Genomic DNA, 19,152 nt, shown 5'->3' on the forward strand with positions numbered 1-19,152 from the left:
AAGTCGGGAGTGGCAGAGTAGTATGTAAGAGTTGTACAGGATATGTACGAGAGAAGTGTGACAGTGGTGAGGTCTGTGGTAGGAGTGGCGAATGCATTCAAGTTGGAGGGGGGGGATTACATCAGGGATCGGCTCTGAGCCCTTTCTTATTTGCAATGGTGATGGACAGATTGACAGACGAGATTAGACAGGAGTCCCCATGGACTATGATGTTTGCTGATGACATTGTGATCTGTAGCAATAGTAGGGAGCAGGTTGAGGAGACCCTGGAGAGGTGGAGATATGCTCTGGAGAGGAGAGGAATGAAGGTCAATAGGAACAAGACAGAATACATGTGTGTAAATGAGAGGGAGGTCAGTGGAATGGTGAGGATGCAGGGAGCAGAGTTGGTGAAGGTGGATGAGTTTAAATACTTGGGATCAACAGTACAGAGTAATGGGGATTGTGGAAGAGAAGTGAAAAAGAGAGTGCAGGCAGGGTGGAATGGGTGGAGAAGAGTATCAGGAGTGATTTGTGACAGACAGTTATCAGCGAGAGTGAAACGGAAGGTCTACAGGACGGTAGTGACCTCCTATGTTATATGGGTTGGAGACGGTGGCACTGACCAGAAAGCAGGAGACAGAGCTGGAGGAAGCAGAGTTAAAGATGCTAAGATTTGCACTGAGTGTGACGAGGATGAATAGGGTTAGAAATGAGTACATTAGAGGGTCAGCTCAAGTTGGATGGTTGGAAGACAAAGTCAGAGAGGCGAGATTGCGTTGGTTTGGACATGTGCAGAGGAGAGATGCTGGGTATATTGGGAGAAGGATGGTAAGGATAGAGCTGCCAGGGAAGAGGAAAAGAGGAAGGCCTAAGCGAATGTTTATGGATGTGGTGAGAGAGGACATGCAGGTGATGGATGTAACAGAGCAAGATGCAGGGGACAGAAAGATATGGAAGAAGATGATCCACTGTGGCAACCTCTAATGAGAGCAGTAGAAGAAGAAGAAGAAGAAGAAGAAGGAGGTTTCAACCCATATTAGATGGGTAGCACAGCTGGTTCTTAATAAAGGGAATGAGGACATGGAGATAATCTCCTAGAGGGCATACAGGCCCTTAAATATTACATTTGCACAGTGGGTAGTTTGTGGTCAATGGTTTAATGGTAGTTGCCCTAAAAAGTGTTCAGTGGTCTCAGAGGCTTGTATTAGACACATTATAAACGCCCACTGATCCCAGATGTACAGCTGGAAGCAACCACAGAGGGTATGCTGTAGTTCTTCTGCCAAGGGAAAAAAGATATTAGAGAAAAAACATATATATTTTCAATTAAATGCTAGATAAAAGCTATCAGCTCAGGTGGGTCTCAGCACTAGGGAGAAAATCTGCTTTTTTAAACCCCAAAATCCCTTTTTACAAAAAAAGACTGGTAAAAAGCATCAGGAGATGGACTGTAGCCATAACAAAATAGAAAGTAGAACTTTATTTATTTGTCCCCAGGGGGAAATTTGGGTATTTACCAAGTTCTTTAAATACATAAACAGACAGACAAGTAAGAAAATAAATAAATAAATACATAAATACATAAATAAATAAATTCACACACTTTGGTCTGAACAAAGAAGAAAATTAAAAAGAAAGAGAACTTTTGACTTGGCGGTCATAGTCACAGTGAGGCATTATACAGACGTATTGCTGTTGGTATTAAGGACATCCAGTCGCGTTTCTTGTCATTCACTCCTGTTGAATGATTTGTTTGCTGAAAGTCCTCAGTGTTAGTTTGTCACACAGAGGATGTGCAGCATTGTTTATAATGGCACTCAGTTTTGTTTTAATTCTCTCCTTTGCTACGACCTCCAGGGGGTCCAGAGTATGTCCTAAAACTGACCTTGCCTTTTAATTACCTTGTTGATTTGGTTGGTCTCTCTTGAAGCGATGTTACCAGCCCAACACACCACAGCCTACAAAATCACACTGGCCATCACAGAGTTAGAGAAGCTGTAAAGGGTGTCACTACCCACATTAAAGGAACGCAGTCTCCTATGTAAAAAGATCCGGTTCTGTTCTTTCTTATATAGCTCCTCTGTGTTACATGACCAGTCCAAAGTGTCATTAATGTGGACCCCTAAGTACCTGTAGGAGTGGACCACCTCTACATCCTCTTCTTTAATAGTGACCAGATATAGAGGCTATCGGGTGTGGAGAAAGTCAATGACCATTTCCTTGGTTTTGATGATGTTAAGTTGCAGGCAATTCTCTATGCAGCATAAAGCAAAGGTCTCCACCTGACTCCTATACTCTGTCTCATCGCCTTTATCAATACACCCCATAAGTGCAGACTCATCTGAGAATTTGTACAAGTGACATGACCTGGTGTTACATTTATAGTCTGAGGTACATAGAGTGAAGAAAAAATGAAAGAGGACTGTAGTAAAAGTCAGAAACAGGTGGGAGCTTGCACTGATAACGCGTTGCTGAGCCCACGCATGCCAAACCACCTGGACTGGGACCCGAGTGCAGTGGGTGACACCTCAGCACCACACAATGTGAGGTTTTCACAGTGGCTGGAGTGCCAATCCCCAAGTTTTCCTTGTAAGGTGGAGGACCTGCTTGCAGGGCTGGATGCAGGTTAACATCATACTCAAGACAAAGCAATTGCTGGTTAAAAGCCTTGCTCAAGGGCCCTAAGAATGACACACATAAACAAAACAGTAACCAATTTCACTTAAATATTTTGTGAAGAATTATGACATTGTGAATCAATCAGAAGCTCCAATGCAATTACATTTAATTTTGGTAATCTTGGTAAAGTTTCGTTGCAATATTTTAAAAAGCATTGTGTCTATGATGTTGCTTGACCTGACTTTTAGCACCTTGCCCTCTGACAACTGAGAATTGCATGCTGTTTGATTAGACAATGAAAATACCAGCACCCATAAACAAGCAAAATGGTGTTGTGGTATTGCAAAAATATAACAATAACAAATGTAACAGATTCCAGAGGTTCCAAAAGAAGCACACATACTTCCAGAAATGGCCCCTGATATTCAAAACCCCCAAAGGAAGAAAGTAGAGACCAGTAAAATAATTTATTAACCACATAATAACATTTTTAAAGTTATCTCAATCTTAACAGTAGTTATCTTCACCACGAGGTGGAGTCAAGCAGTTGGAGAGGACAAGAACTCAACTACTGGCGGGTAAAGAGGCCAGGGTTGTGGAGTGGTGGATGATAAGGAAGGGAATGAGTGCTCTGAGAACTGTAAGAAAGGCAATGGGGAGAGCCCCCCACAAACACCACAAGTATGAGGTCAGCTAGGATTTGGTATCCTTCTGTTTATTTGCAAATTGTTTAATCCTTCCTTGTATATCAGTTAAATAGATGGTCTTTAATTTTTTGCTCATGCCTGGTGTTTTGGTATCATCTTGGTCATTGTGTTAGAGTAGTAGTTCATTAGTGTTACGATATTTGATACAGTTGAGGCGCCTTTCATGAAACTACAGTAAGTGTTGTGAAAGCCAACATTGTCTGTATGGAAGAGGTCACAACTACCACATTGGAGTGGCCAGTGTGACCCAAACAGGTGGAACAGAGTGGCTGGAGTGTGTTAGACCACTACACCACATGTTCACTAGTTCTGCAGTGAAAAGGGATAAGCAATGATGCCCATGTGCTGTGTGGCTGTGCAGCCAGACATCTCTTATCTCTAGAACTGCCCAGCAGCATCACACTGAAACCCAACAGGCAGAGCTAATTGATTGTGCGTTATTGAATTGTGTTACTCAAAACTCCAGGGGACCCAACTCAACAATTTTATGTTATTGTGTCAAGGTGCTCTAAACTCCAAGGGTGAACCAATGCTGAATTATTTGATCTTAAATGCAAAGTGTAGAAAGTACCTGGACATAATTTATTAGAACATCCACTCAGCAGAAAAAAAAATTATAGGGAACATTGCTGATGAGTGAAACAATTTCTAAGAATCTGAATTCGCAGGGAAGCTCAGGGTTTCGCTTTGCAAAATAAATAAATAAATAATCATGAAAGAAATGGAATGTTTGCTTCCATTGAAATCAGAACCATTGACACAAGAAGAAAGGTGTTTAGCTCGTGTCTGGAAGTGCCTGTTTGCAATAATTTCATGTTATCTGCCTGTTATTTAGTTTTTAAATGAAAATTTGAATTACTACAACTCCGAGAACAGAATGAATGGTGTCTAGCAACAGACATGGTCTGTAAAGCAGAAAGCTGCAGGCTCATTTTTCAACATCCCATAATCAGCACACACTGCACCTGTGCTCCATTGTGGGGTAATCACTTTAGAATAGCGTCTTCTGAGAATAGTGACATATTAACACTAAATTTAGTTTTATTAGTTAAGAAAGCTGCTTGGAAATTATAAATGGGAAAATGATAACTGTGTGAAATTATACGTCTCCTCAAGCAAGCAGGGCTTGAATGTGTTTAAACTTGTTAGATATTCTCAAGGTTGTGGGCTGATGTGATTTAAGCAATGCAGATGCCAAAAGAATGAAGGGAAGGAAACATAAATTCTTCATTAATTGAAGGAAAACTCCCCTAGGACTTTAAAATAAGGGTTCATTTCAAATATCTGCACTCCAGAATAGTTTTCTTACACTGAGAAATAAATTTTGCTCTTTGGAATGCACCCTGTTCACTATGTCTATTCTGTGACCAGCTTACCGAGTTTGTAGGTCTGGGAGGATTTTCTTCTTAAGCAGCTTGTAAACTAGGAATACAGACATATAAAAGGAAAGGCAAAGCACTCTACATATCCCACTATAAATGATTAAAGCACAACGTAACACTTGCAAAAGCCAAACCCTTCAGTTAAGTAAACAGATGAGACATTAGACAGCTTACTCAACGAGTATGTCAAAACAACTTTAAATATAATTCATCAGGTGAATCGCCTAATAAATAAGTTAATAATTTGTAAGTAAGGTTAATTAGGAACCAAGCAGTTTTTGACTGCACAAAGTGTTAATGTATTAAACATTTATTTAACACTTACAACATCTTCTGGTCAAATTTTACCCGCTTTTGTATTTTAAATCAGTAAAAGCACCCTAAATTTAATCTGTTCAGGATGAAACGGTTGGACTTTTCCTACATTTCCTCAAATTAATGAACAGTAAAAGAAAAAAGTCATACATCCCTTGATTTGTACAGGTTCTTAAAAAATATCTTGCCTTGTCTCTCATTTGTCATTAATGGACTTTCTACTGCATTTAATGCAGATTGTTTCTTCACAACCCATAAAAAGCACCTAAATGTCCATTTTTCAGTTCAGAGATGGTAAGACTTTTAATGAAGTGCCCTAACTTTACAAAAAGCAAAAAAAGGTTTCCAAATGTCACATTTTTGTACAGCTGCTACACATTTTGAACAGTATATTGTCCTTCAGGTCAGTTATCTATCTATCTATCTATCTATCTATCTATCTATCTATCTATCTATCTATCTATCTGTCTATCTATCTATCTATCTATCTATCTATCTATCTATCTATCTATCTATCTATCTATCTATCTATCTATCTATCTACAGTTAGGTCCATAAATATTTGGACAGAGACAACTTTTTTCTAATTTTGGTTCTGTACATGACCACAATGAATTTTAAATGAGACAACTCAGATGCAGTTGAAGTGCAGACTTTCAGCTTTAATTCAGTGGAGTGAACAAAACGATTGCATAAAAATGTGAGACAACTAAAGCATTTTGTAAACACAATCCCTTCATTTCAGGGGCTCAAAAGTAATTGGACAAATTAAATAAGTGGAAATAAAATGTTCATTTCTAATACTTGGTTGAAAACCCTTTGCTGGCAATGACAGCCTGAAGTCTTGAACTCATGGACATCACCAGATGCTGGGTTTCCTCCTTTTTAATACTCTGCCAGGCCTTTACTGCAGCGGCTTTCAGTTGCTGTTTGTTTGTGGGCCTTTAGTCGTCAACAAGTGAAATGCATGGTCAATTGGGTTAAGATCAGGTGACTGACTTGGCCATTCAAGAATTTTCCACTTCTTTGCTTTAATAAACTCCTGGGTTGCTTTGGCTGTATGTTTTGGGTCATTGTCCATCTGTATCATGAAACGTTGCCCAATCAATTTGACTGCATTTAGCTGGATTTGAGCAGACAGTATGTCTCTGAACACCTCAGAATTCATTCGGCTGCTTCTGTCCTGTGTCACATCATCAATAAACACTAGTGTCCCAGTGTCACTGGCAGCCATGCACACCCAAGCCGTCACACTGCCTCCACCGTGTTTTACAGATGATGTGGTATGCTTTGATAATGAGCTGTTCCATGCCTTCTCCATACTTTTTTCTTGCCATCATTCTGGTAGAGGTTGATCTTGGTTTCATCTGTTCAAAGAATGTTTTTCCAGAACTGTGCTGGCTTTTTTAGATGTTCTTTAGCAAAGTCCATTCTAGCCTTTCTATTCTTGAGGCTTATGAGTGGCTTGCACCTTGCAGTGCACCCTCTGTATTTACTTTCATGCAGTCTTCTCTTTATGGTAGACTTGGATATCAATACACCTACCCCCTGGAGAGTGTTGTTCACTTGGTTGGCTGTTGTGAAGGGGTTTCTCTTCACCATGGAAATGATTCTGCGATCATCCACCACTGTTGTCTCCTGTGGACGTCCAGGTCTTTTTGCGTTGCTGAGTTCACCAGTGCTTGCTTTCTTTCTCAAGATGTACCAAACTGTAGATTTTGCCACTTGTAATATTGTAGCAATTTCTCTGATGGGTTTTTTCTGTTTTCGCAGCTTAAGGATGGCTTCTTTCACCTGCATGGAGAGCTCCTTTGACCGCATGTTGTCTGTTCACAGCAAAATCTTCCACATGCAAGCACCACACCTCAAATCAACTCCAGGACTTTTATCTGCTTAATTGATAATGACATAACGATGGACTTGCCCACACCTGCCCATGAAATAGTCTTTGAGTCAATTGTCCAATTACTTTTGAGCCCCTGAAATGAAGGGATTGTGTTAAAAAAATGCTTTAGTTGCCTCACATTTTTATGCAATCATTTTGTTCACCCCACTGAATTAAAGCTGAAAGTCTGCACTTCAACTGCATCTGAGTTGTTTCATTTAAAATTCATTGTGGCAATGTACAGAACCAAAATTAGAAAAAAGTTGTCTCTGTCCAAATATGTATGGACCTAACTGTATGTATATATACAGTATATATATATATATATATATATATATATATATATATATATATATATATATATATATATATATATATATATATATACTAGTGAGGCAAGCCCCCCAGTCTGCCACTCACACTGTGAAGAGGGGGGCTGAACGCACCCCAAGGAGACATGGTCGCTCCTCTGAAGCCCTCTCTTAAACAGTGATACAATGGGGAACAAATACAGATTTTTTTTTTTTTTACCTCCAATTTGCTCAATCAGCTGCTGGCTTGCTGCTGCTGCCGTGCCATGTGATCTGCATCTTGCGCGGCACTTTGAACATTTAAAAGCCTGTACAGCAGCTGTCCTACTCTTTGTCTTTTATTTCCAGCCCCGGGTGTGGAAATATCTCTTGGCACTCTTGGTTAAGTCTCATCTTGCGGGATGTGAGTTCTTGATATTTTTTAATTCATAATTTAAAAACGGAATAAGAATCTGAAAATCTAACATTACATTAAAGTTCGATAAATTCTGAAAGAAATGATAGCAAACGTATATATGTAGGTTTTAAAATAAACCCGATTTAAAGCATGACTAAAACGTGACATAAAAACATTGCACAAAATCGTTGCTCTTTTAGGCTTAGGATTTTATATATAGAGAGTAGATATATGTGTATTCATTTAAAGTATAATATAAAGAAATGAGAAATTTCAATTTGACATAATTAACAAACAGATCCTGGGTCAAAACTGATGAAATATTGTATTGTCACCATAGATTAGCTTGAATACAAAGTTTAAAAGAATTTGGTTCAGTAAAAGTGGGTAAAAAACTGATTGCAAAATTTTTATCAGACAAATAAAGGGGGCAAATTGAATAAAATCATGTAATAATAATAATAATAAAAAATATTTTAAACGTCATATCTTCTAAAATTTAGGATGATCACTGTTACAGGCTAAGATGGCCAATTGATAGGGTCATCAAGAGAGCGTGCAACATAATCAAAGACAATACTCATCCTCAACACACGCTTTTCTCGTTGCTTCCCTCAGGGAGGCGCTACAGGAGTGTGAAATCACGCACCACAAGACTGACGCATAGTTTTTTTTTCCACAAGCAATCAGACTCCTCAACAATGCTAAAAGTTAAAGTCTACAGTGTCCATTTTAGGACATCCTCCTCCCTCCGAAAAAACTCCATCCTTCCTACTACCTTCGATAAAATATTCCTCCTCCCTGCGAGGAATCCCCAGTCACCCCTCCTCCCTCCTCTCTCCTCCCTCCTCCATCCGCTCTCAGTTCTCCGATGTCCGTTTTCCGCCATCCACCCTCCTATCTCCGTCATCCGCCTTCAGCTCTCCATCAAACCCCACACTCCCCCCGCCCCCTCATCGACATTTTCGTTAATGAAGTGACGTAATACTTCAGCTCCACCTTCTTCACAAGTTCATTAACCAAATTATTTGTCAATTATATTTCACAGTAAGAATTTACAGTACGACTCAAACGTGGGAACGAAAGTAAATGACGTTAATTGTTGAGTGTCTTTTAATATTGTTTAAGCATACATATTAACACATGTGCAATTAAACGTGTGCATTTACGGTGTGATTTTTCAGGCTTAAAAGCTCGCCTTTTATTAAAAAGGTAAATGCAAACTTTTTTCATTCTGAAGGGCACAAACCACGCAAAAATGTCGGTACACCAGATAAATAAGCGCAACATATTATCAGTTGTATTGTATGCTTACAATACATATAGAAATGTGTTAATCGTTAACTAATAGTATGGGATGGTGTTTTTCAACTCAGCTACAGATGCAGATGGAAACCAGAACTGCTTTGAAAAATACGAACGCCTTAGGACCGATCTGGAATAAGGTAGCACAGCGCCTTGATTTAAACGATTCCATGTCTTGGTGGGTTTGCGTAGCTTATTGTCAATATCTTTACACCTGTTTTTAAGGCTTATTGACTGAAAGGGGCTTTCGTGAAAAAAGTTAGGGCTTTGCTACAGGATACACCCTCCACAAGTTAAGGAAGTTAAAAATAAAGGTATATATTTCTGTTTTATTTAAACCTTTTAAGTTTGTATGCGGGCGGCATGGTTAATGAACTTGTGAAGAAGGTGGAGCTGAAGTATTACGTCACTTCATTAACGAAAATGTCGATGAGGGGGCGGGGGGAGTGTGGGGTTTGATGGAGAGCTGAAGGCGGATGACGGAGATAGGAGGGTGGATGGCGGAAAACGGACAGCGGAGAACTGAGAGCGGATGGAGGAGGGAGGAGAGAGGAGGGAGGAGGGAGGAGGGGTGACTGGGGATTCCTCGCAGGGAGGAGGAATATTTTGTCGAAGGTAGTAGGAAGGATGGAGTTTTTTCGGAGGGAGGAGGATGTCCTAAAATGGACACTGTAATTGTCAATCCAAATCACAACTCGTAGTCTCATAAATGGTACTGACTGCTGCGATATGTCATCGGGCACTACGCACCTTATTTTGTAATCTTATAATTGTAATTGCTATTTGTTTTTATACTGCTTTTGTCTTTCTGTGTTTGTATATGAAGGTGAGCAAACAAAGTAAGAATTTCATTACATGGTTTTAACATGTGTTTTTACTGTGTATATGACAATAAACTTCTTGTATCTTGTATATAAAAGAGGTCTGTGGTGAAAAATCTGTTGTCCAGAACAGGGAACCAAGAAAGGTGTGTTCAAATTGGGTACAAAAAATCCTGGAAGGTACAGCATTAAATCAGCAGAGACATTGTGAGGGTTAATAAATGGGACACAGAAGAATCCTAACTCTCCTCTTTTAAGTCAGAGGGTAACTGATGTTATATGCTATTTGAAATTGGAAAAAATCAAATTCTCACTTAAAAGATCTGTGCAAAACATTTTCAAAACCTGGCAGGATCTAATCAGTAACATTTTAGAATAAGCATTTAAATTGAGGAAGTGGATTCTCTCCCCTCTTTTTTATTCTTTTTATTTATTTATTTATTTATTTATTTTTACTATTATTATAGTTTTACTCTGCTGGCCTAGTTCTCTTTCTTATGGGTGAAGGTTGATTTGTTTTGAACCTAGTTTTATTAAACTTGACTTGCTTGTATGGAATGTTATGTAATTTTAATAAAATCAATAAAATGCTAAAAAAATTTTAAAAAATTAAAAACGGGACATAGACAAAAGCGGAGACGAGGGCTAGCAGTCCAAAGTTAAAACACTGAGTCTGTGTCTTTCTTTCATGTACTGTATATTCTCCTCTTTACAGCTGAATCCAGAACTGTAGGTCCTACCCTGTTGACAAGGCAGAGAACCTCAGTGAGTTGCTTGACACACTCGTGTGTGAGAGAGGATGCAAGCAGACAGAGAAAAGAGAGTCAGTGAATAAATGAGTGGCTGAATTTAAAAAGCTGCTTTTTCATGAAGTTCCAAAAATAACTCCTAAATTGACATATGAAGCCAAATCGCACTGAAAGTTATCTCAAGCCTGCTAGTGTACCCAATGTTTTTCTGTCCTTCTTTCTTTCTGTCCTTCCAGTGCATGCAATACGTAATGCAAGGAAATTACACATGTACTGGTGTAGTAAAAAAATAAAAACAGCAGCCTGCAACACAAAAATCAGTTATTTTTTGGTGAACACAATTTTGCTTGCTTCAAATTCAGTATCCATGTAGGTTATCTTTCATTTTCTGGACAGCATTAAATCTAAAAGTTTGATAATCCTAAGTAAGATACTTCTTGTAGACAGCAGAAGAAGATAAAGAATGCAAATAGCCAAACTATGTAATTAAGAATACACATCTTTTCAAAAGATCAAGTGTGTTTACTTGCTGTATACAGTATGCTTGCTTTGTGAAATTAAACAAAAATTGCATGAAAGGTTGTGACTCACAAACAGTAAATGCCTTTCTTAATCTTTTTCATCCTACACTGTGCAGTCTGCATGTTCTCCCCGGGTTCACAAGGGGATTTTTTCTAGGGCCCTTGCCTATTGGACAGACCACAGATTTACTGGACAGTAAGTTAAAAGAAGTACTTTACCTCATGTTCAGGCTTTGAAATGAATCATCCGTCCCATTCAGACTGTGATACGTCTTTGTATGGTAGCTTTGTCAAGTCTCCTAATGGGTTAACTTGGGAAATAAAAAAAATGAGTAGCTAGATTTAGTTACATTTTAGTAATTTAGATGATTGTTTTTGTAAGCATTGTAAAATTTGACTTTATCTATATTAACATTTTTCCATTATAATTAACGTGAATTCCATAGATTACATAGACTGTGAGGATTATGACCTGTTTAACAATTTCCTGACACTTTTCTAAATCTCCTTTTTCTCTTACTGTTCACCTACTGTGATCCAAGGCTCCCCTTTCCTAAACAGCAGGCCATCTGTTACCACTGTGATGTGGCAAGGAAGAGTGAAGCAAGCAGAGAGGATGACCGCAAACAGCACCTCCCTTTGGACACAAGGAGCCTCACATCAACTGGTGAATGTCAAACAACCTCTAGATACTGGCGCTCAGGAGCAGCCCCCAAAGCCCCACAAACGTACCAAGCGATGCACCTGTTACACCTACAAGGACAAGGAGTGCGTCTATTACTGTCACCTGGACATCATCTGGATCAATACACCAGAGTGAGTAACGAGGTCTCACCGCTCAGTTGGTGAGAATAAGAATTGGGGGATTAGCATTATTCAGAGGATATGACTTCAATTTATTGTAGTCACTGGGAATTCTTTTTTGGAGAGGCTTGCTAATTTTCCTTTAAAGGAAATGTAGTATGCACCATAGCTTTTGTTGGCCTAAGCTCATGCTTGTATTATAAAGTGACATTAGTTAACAATATTGATTATAAAAGAGTAACCATTGAGCCTATTCATACTGTCATCATCTCATGATAAAGGTATATTCTGCTTAACGGAATGAAGATTTATATCAGGGAGATGTGGCAAAATGTCTACTTGTGCCATGTGAAAGAATATTGTTAAGCTGAAATCTTAAAAACATGTATCTAAATGTATGTTTACTAGATAGAGTTGTGGACAAGAATGCAACACTTCTCCAGGGCAGTAAGGCACAGGTAGCCCATGCAGTAGGGCCTTATTCTCCAGCTAATGAAGGATTATGGTGCTTAGGCAAAACTTGAGTAAGTTTCCCCAAACAAAAAGTTTTGCATCCTTTTCTATGGAACATGGGAGGTGGCAGCCACAAACAATGCCTGGTCTTTTTAGAATGTATTATGGCATGCGGATAAAAGGAAATATGAGGCCTCTGGAGTCAGCTCTGGGATGAAGGAACTTCCCTCAGATTGTCCAGGAGTGGCTTCAAATGGGCTATAAAGTAGTTTCAGTGGTTTTATCCAGGATAAAGTGCAGAAAGTAAGTGTCATGATTTAGCTGGTGACTTTGATTTTTCTGGCTGCTGTTTGGGCTTCTAAATTTTTTTGAATATTGTTTTCTGGGTTTCATCAACCAAGAAATCTATTGTTTATATCCGTTTTTTAATGTCAAAGGTATTTTAATGATGTTGGAAATGAATTACATTGATGGTGCTATGGAGTTACCAGGCAAGACAATCACAGGCCCATACAGAGTTGAGCTTCCATGCTCATTTCCCGTGGTCCCCATAGCCACCCGGGCGGTCGCCCCTTTGTGGTCTGGAGGAGGAGGAATCCCTGGTAACGGCTCCATCGCAGCTATACAGTGGTATTTAGCTTGTGATGGCAAGACCCACTGAGCCAGAGCAACCTGCCCAGGATCCACAGATGGTTGGTGCCTGTCTGTCATGTCATGTTCTTTTATGGAGGATAACTCATAATTGGTCCACCATGGAAAAACCTAGTTGGACTTGTTTTTTTTCAGGAGAATCTGCAATAGACATTGATATATTTTCTGTTTTTTTGTCAAGTTATATGCAAGAATACATGAAAATTCAGATGTGTACGGTGAGGCGGGAGCTTCATTATGCAAGCCTGGGTGGCTCCTTTTGTACAAACATGTAGCTGGAAACGTCACAGTCTCAGCTATCGAATGGTGTATAGTTTAAGATGGAATGACCCACTGAGCAAGAGCCCCCCCCCCTCCCCCAATAAAGAAAGGATTGTTGGTACCCAGCAGGTGGGCCCTGCAGCAGGTTTACAGATGTACATCACACAATGACATATTTGGGCTTGCTTGTATCAGGAGAATCTTCTTTAAATACTGATATATCTATCACTTGTCTATTTCTGCTGTTGTTTTGTGAACTTATAAGTGGAACCATGTAAAACTTCACATGAGTGGTATGATAATAATAATAATAATAATAATAATAATAATAATAATAATACATTTTATTTAATAGGTGCCTTTCTTAACACTCAAGATCACCTTACATGATGGTTTCTCTGGTTTTTGGTCTGTGGTGGACATTTGTTCAGTCATAGTGACAGTTCAGTTGAAATCTGCTCATCAAGACCTTTTAAGTGATGTATAACACTTGGGTATTCCTTGTATAGAATTACTATGATTTTTTACATTTTTTTGCTGATATGGTACACCACAAGTATGATTTCATACCAAATTAAAAGTCAACTATACATACTGTAACAATGGGTTCACTATATGTGTGTAGTAGACACCCATTGCTTGAAAACAAGGTATTGTTTGTGTCCATGTGTGGCACAGTTCACCTGTATAATGTGGCAAAAGATTTTTTAAAACATTTTTGAACCCTTGTCGGCCCAGTACCGGGCTGCTTAGGGTTGAAATTATACACTCCCATCTTGTGTGGCATGCTGAATGCTGACAATTCTCTTGTTGTTGTTTCAAATGACAGCAGCATTATAATATTATACTCATTTTTAATGTACAGAGTATGTGTTCCTTATTTTAAAAAAAGTAACTGTAACTATACAGTAAAGACAAGAGAAAAAATGGCATGAAGATCACGTATTGATGCTTAATCCTGCCTGTCGCTCACTGTTTGTTTTCCATGAAATGCCTCTTTACCAGAGTTAAGTACTGCCCCTCCTGCGGTGGGTTGGTACCCTGCCTGGGATTGGTTCCTGCCTTGTGCCCTGTGTTGGCTGGGATTGGCTCCAGCAGACCTCCGTGACCCTGTGTTCGGATTCAGCGGGTTGGAAAATGAATGGATGGATGGAAGTACTGCCCCAAGGTGGTGCTTCCAGTTTTTTTTTGCATCCTTGACCCACAGCATCAAGAGAATAAGCAATTATTATTATTATTATTATTATTTTGTTTTTATGTGTTAATTTTGGTTTGCGATTGGTTCTGCTTTGCCCATATTTCTGCTTTGAGGATCGCATTATTTACTTTGTTGCCCTTTTGACATTCCACATGGTCTTTCTTTCATTTAACTTCTAATTAAAACCTTAAAATTATAACGAAAAGGAATGCAAAAATTCAAGTCTTCTAAACTGTGTGTTTTCAGTTTAGGGTCCCGGCACTGGCAGCAAATTAGGCGTCCGTGGTCAGATTACATGAGACACATACAGATCCCAGCACATTCACTTGGCTGACTGAGTCTTCCCAGCCTTCATGGTGTTATAGGTTGACTTTGTTTGAATTTTTTGTTGCAAATCTTTGGCCTCAAAATTTTTTTTATTGTTCTGATGCGTGTTTAAGATGGTTTATTTTTGAATTCCATATTGCTTTGCACAAACACCATCACTGTCAGTTGCCTAGGCTTTTGCTAGGCTTAACAATCGGTGGTGCGGGTTGTGTGATGTCATCGCCACATTGGGATAAATATTGTCATTGCTCATTTAGGAATTATTTGAGTATTCAGATTACTTCTAAGAACTTGCTGTGTGGTTTATAATATTAGTTTGATCTCATTGTTTTGACTGTTATGGTTTCCTGACTTTGATTCTTGCCTCTTATAGTCAATAAATAGTATTTGACTTTCAAGCTTACAAACCTCTCATTATGTCCTGACTTTTTCACCACCCCCAAATGGGGGCCTGAGAAAGAATGCCCAAAACTCAGAAAATACTAGACAATAATTTGAACTCATTAATTTAAAATTGTGGGCGTCGTGGCCCAAATACTGAGAATCTGAAATTTGCTGACTGCTGAACTGCAATAATCCACTCAATTTAAAGCCACAAACACCTAATAATAAGAGGAAGCAATTTGACTACTTTCAATTTATTGCTCTCAAAGAAAAGTTTCAGGTTAAAAATATATTGCAGAATTTGAGTTCCCTTCAAAATTCCTTTATTGTTCTCAAGATTAATTTTCAAAAGTACAGTTTGGACTACTGGCGCTCACAGTTAAATAAAGACCAAACATTTTCAAGGCCCGTCGTCTTACTATGCAGCTGCAATCAAACTAACAATTTCTTTCTCAAATGCACCCAAAACTACTTTATTCATTTTTGATTTACTGTTTCTTTTTGTATCTTTTCTGACTGTACAGTAGAGCTTGTCAGAATTTCTTACTCCAGGGAAAGATCAGTAATCACACACCTGCAAATGGATGACAATCTTTCAGCACCATTTTTCTTTAAAAGTCAGCCACTGGGCAGATTAATCACATAGAGATTCCTTTCAAAACAAGCATGTAAACTGAAATTGTAAATAGTAAAAGTAAATTCAGAGAGTTTAGGTAAAATTCAGTTTCACATTTTATTTTTGTACAACATTGAATCACAGTAGATTTCATTTGTCTTTTTTGATACTGATCAACAGAAAAAGGCTCCAGTGAAAACTATGTGAAGTTTGAAGTGATGAACCATGTGAAGTTGAGTGATCCATGTAAAGTGCTCTAAATTAATTACAAATATAAAATACAATAATTGATCATATAAGCATTCACCTCTTTGAACACGATTCACCTAAATCATCATTGGGTCAGCGAATTAATTTTTAGAAGTCCCACAATTAGTTCAATGGATATCACCTGTCTCACGTTGCCACTGATTGCAGTATAAATGCACCTTATCTGGAAGGTCCAATTTGTGGTGAGCCAGTATGGTGGTTAAATCCACACAATGAAAATAAAAGAACACTACAAAAAGCAAATGATTGAAAAGTACAAGCCAGGGGACTGAGACAAGAAAATATCCAAGTCACTGAATATCCCTTGGAGTCCAGTGAAAGTGATAATTAAGAAATGGAAAGAGTATGGCACAGTTGTAAATCTGTTTAAAATAGGCCATCCACAAAAACAGAGTGATCATTCAAGTAGAAGACTGGTGAGGTAGGGCACCAAGAGACCATTAAGAATTCTGAAGTAGTTACAGTGGCTTAGATTGGAGAGACTGTGCAGACTCTTAGATGTCAGCCAGGGGGTTCAAAGTCTTATCTAATGTCTTTTTTCACTTTTATTTACTGTATGCTTTGTTTTCTATCCTGTACTATGTTCCATGTGTTTTGTGGGTGGTTCCCTAAGAGGCGGGGCCACCTGCCAATCACTGTCCTCTGCCTTACAAATCCACAGGGTCTTTAACCGTTCCTGGAGGTTCATTTCAGATTCACTTTTGAAGTAGTGACTTTACTCGTGTTTTGCTGTGATTACGCCATTTTCTGGATTTTCAATCTGCTGCTCTGTTTTTTGACCATTCTTTGGATTCTGTGTTGGAACTTTGTTGACCTCGGATTGCTTTGCTGGCAACTCCTTTATGCTTTTCATGCACTTCATAGAGTTTTATAGTGTGACTGAGTATTTTTAATGACAATAAATGTTTTTGTTTTATTAAGATCCTGTCCTCCTTACTAGCCAGGGTCTGATGGGACTTAGTCATAACACAGGCCACAATTCTTGCATCAGGCACAACTTTATTGGACAATGGCAAAGAGAAAGCCACTTTTAAAAAGAAAAGCTCAGGTCATCTTGGCTGAAGGAACCAAGCCACAATGTTGATCAGTCTTGTCTTGGATTCACAGATGACTTATGAGAAGTGACAACAGGAAGCCAATCTAAACTAATGAAAAACAAAAAAAATTTCTTCAGTGCAAATTGGTAGTGAGACCAGCTTTGATATATGGGCTTGAGATGGTGGCACTGACCAGGAGACAGAGCTGGAGGTGGCAGATTTAAAGATGCTAAGATTTGCATTGGGTGTGATGAGGATGGACAGGATTAGAAATGAGTACATTAGAGGGTCAGCTCAAGTTGGATGGTTGGGAGACTCAGTTAGAGAGGCGAGATTGCGTTGGTTTGGATATGTACAGAGGAGAGATGCTGGGTATATTGGGAGAAGGATGCTAAGGATAGAGCTGCAAGGGAAGAGAAAAAGAGGAAGGCCTAAGAGGAGGTTTATGAATGTGGTGAGTGAGGACATGAAGGTGATGGGTGTAACAGAGCAAGATGCAGAGGACAGGAAGATAACCCCTAATGGGAGCAGCCAAAAGAAGAAGAAGAAATATGCAGCACTGGCCCTCTGAAAAGGGAACTAGAATAGAATCTGTATATAATATTAATCACTTTGAGCTTTAATGTGTTTCTCACGTTAACACACATTAAAATAATGGTGATATTAATTATTATATGCATGAGTTGTCATTTAGCTCGTCTTGCAGCATTTTCCTACTTAATCAAAGCTGTTCTCATTTACCAGTTTCTCTGAAATGTTGCATACAGATGGGCCACAGTTCCCATAAATATACATACGTTCAACCATCAAGTCGTCTTTTATAAATGCCAAATTTTTCATGGAAAGCACATTTCAAACCTCTTTTTGTGTGACCCTTCAAGTGACCGAATCCAAATCCCATTTCAATTAAGAAAAGCTGTTCACGCACAATCTCCATGCAGGATGAGAGAGTCTGAGCAGTCTGGTAAAAAAGAATGGAGAAATATGGCTGTGTCCGTGTGTAAAAAGCTGAGAGAGAGAGACCTGTGTACACTGACTCAAGGATGTGATGGCTGATAAAGGAGCACCTACTAGGTACTGACTTGAAAGGGGATTCATCTTACACAATTACTGTAACTACTGTGTGCATCTTCATATATTTATAATTCATTTTGACCACTTTGCAGAGATCTGTGTCCAACTTGACAATAAAGTCTTTTTCTGTTGATCAATGTCAACAAGACAAATTAATTTAATTGTGATTCAATGTTGTATAATAATAAAACATGAAAACTACACCCTACTACTGTTAGGCACTATACATATTTTAAAACTTTGATTTAATAATTTTTTTCAGCACTTCTTAAAACATTTTTAAGATTTTTAAATGCTGTTATGGCAGCACAGAGAAATCTCTATTATGTATAGTTTGAATATTTTCCCCCTTCTATAATCGACCAACATAACATTAGGATAATTAGGGAATTTAGCTTGGCAGACTGTATGGTAAAAAGGAATAGTAAGAAGGAACCTTCACCTCAGTAACACCAAGCCCATGAATTCACTATAACAACCTTTTACAAATGAATTAGTGTATTTATTCTGCTATTTTGTCAAGATTAGTGTATTCCTTTAGTATGTTTTCATGAATATTGATTGTTAGGGTATTGATTCAAAACATTTAGGTACAAAATTATTTTTAATGATGGCCAATGCATTTATTTGCAATTTTATGGTTACATAAACATTGACCTGGAACCATAATGGCCGCAACTTTTCAAATGAGTTAAATAAAGACAAAAACTGGTTTAACTTGAGCTGTTTGTTTAAAGTAACCAAATGGGTTGCAGATGTATCTGCAGTGTGAAATGTAGCAGTGGCTGTTACTGCTTGAGTGACAATTACCATTCACTTCATCTTTCCTCATAAGCACATATTTCTTTATCCTGCAATTATAACATTTTGGGCTACTTTAAATTCTTCAGAGCCTTCAGTTCACTAGCAGGTAGTATAACAGTGTAGATGGAGAACTATGCTCTCTGTAAGAAATGATCATTAATATGCAAAAGTGCCATAAAATTGGTCAACTTTCTAGAGTGGGCAATGCCAGTTCTTGGCCATATTGCATCTTTAAGGTTGTATCACTTTTTATCTAGGATGCATATATGAAAATGCAAG

At 38.5% G+C, this 19,152-nt stretch overlaps 1 protein-coding gene across 1 annotated transcript in view; it reads left to right on the forward strand.

Annotated features, from left to right (window-relative positions):
- The window catches only part of LOC114659374 (endothelin-3-like), a 96,249-nt gene that overhangs the window by 5,968 nt on the left and 71,129 nt on the right, over positions 1–19,152 (forward strand). The window contains exon 2 of the mRNA XM_028811828.2: positions 11,537–11,810. Coding sequence (XP_028667661.1) covers positions 11,537–11,810 — 274 coding nt within the window. The remainder of the gene's footprint in view (positions 1–11,536; positions 11,811–19,152) is intronic.

This window comes from Erpetoichthys calabaricus, chromosome 10, assembly GCF_900747795.2.
Source record: "Erpetoichthys calabaricus chromosome 10, fErpCal1.3, whole genome shotgun sequence".
Taxonomy (NCBI): Eukaryota; Metazoa; Chordata; class Cladistia; order Polypteriformes; family Polypteridae; genus Erpetoichthys; species Erpetoichthys calabaricus.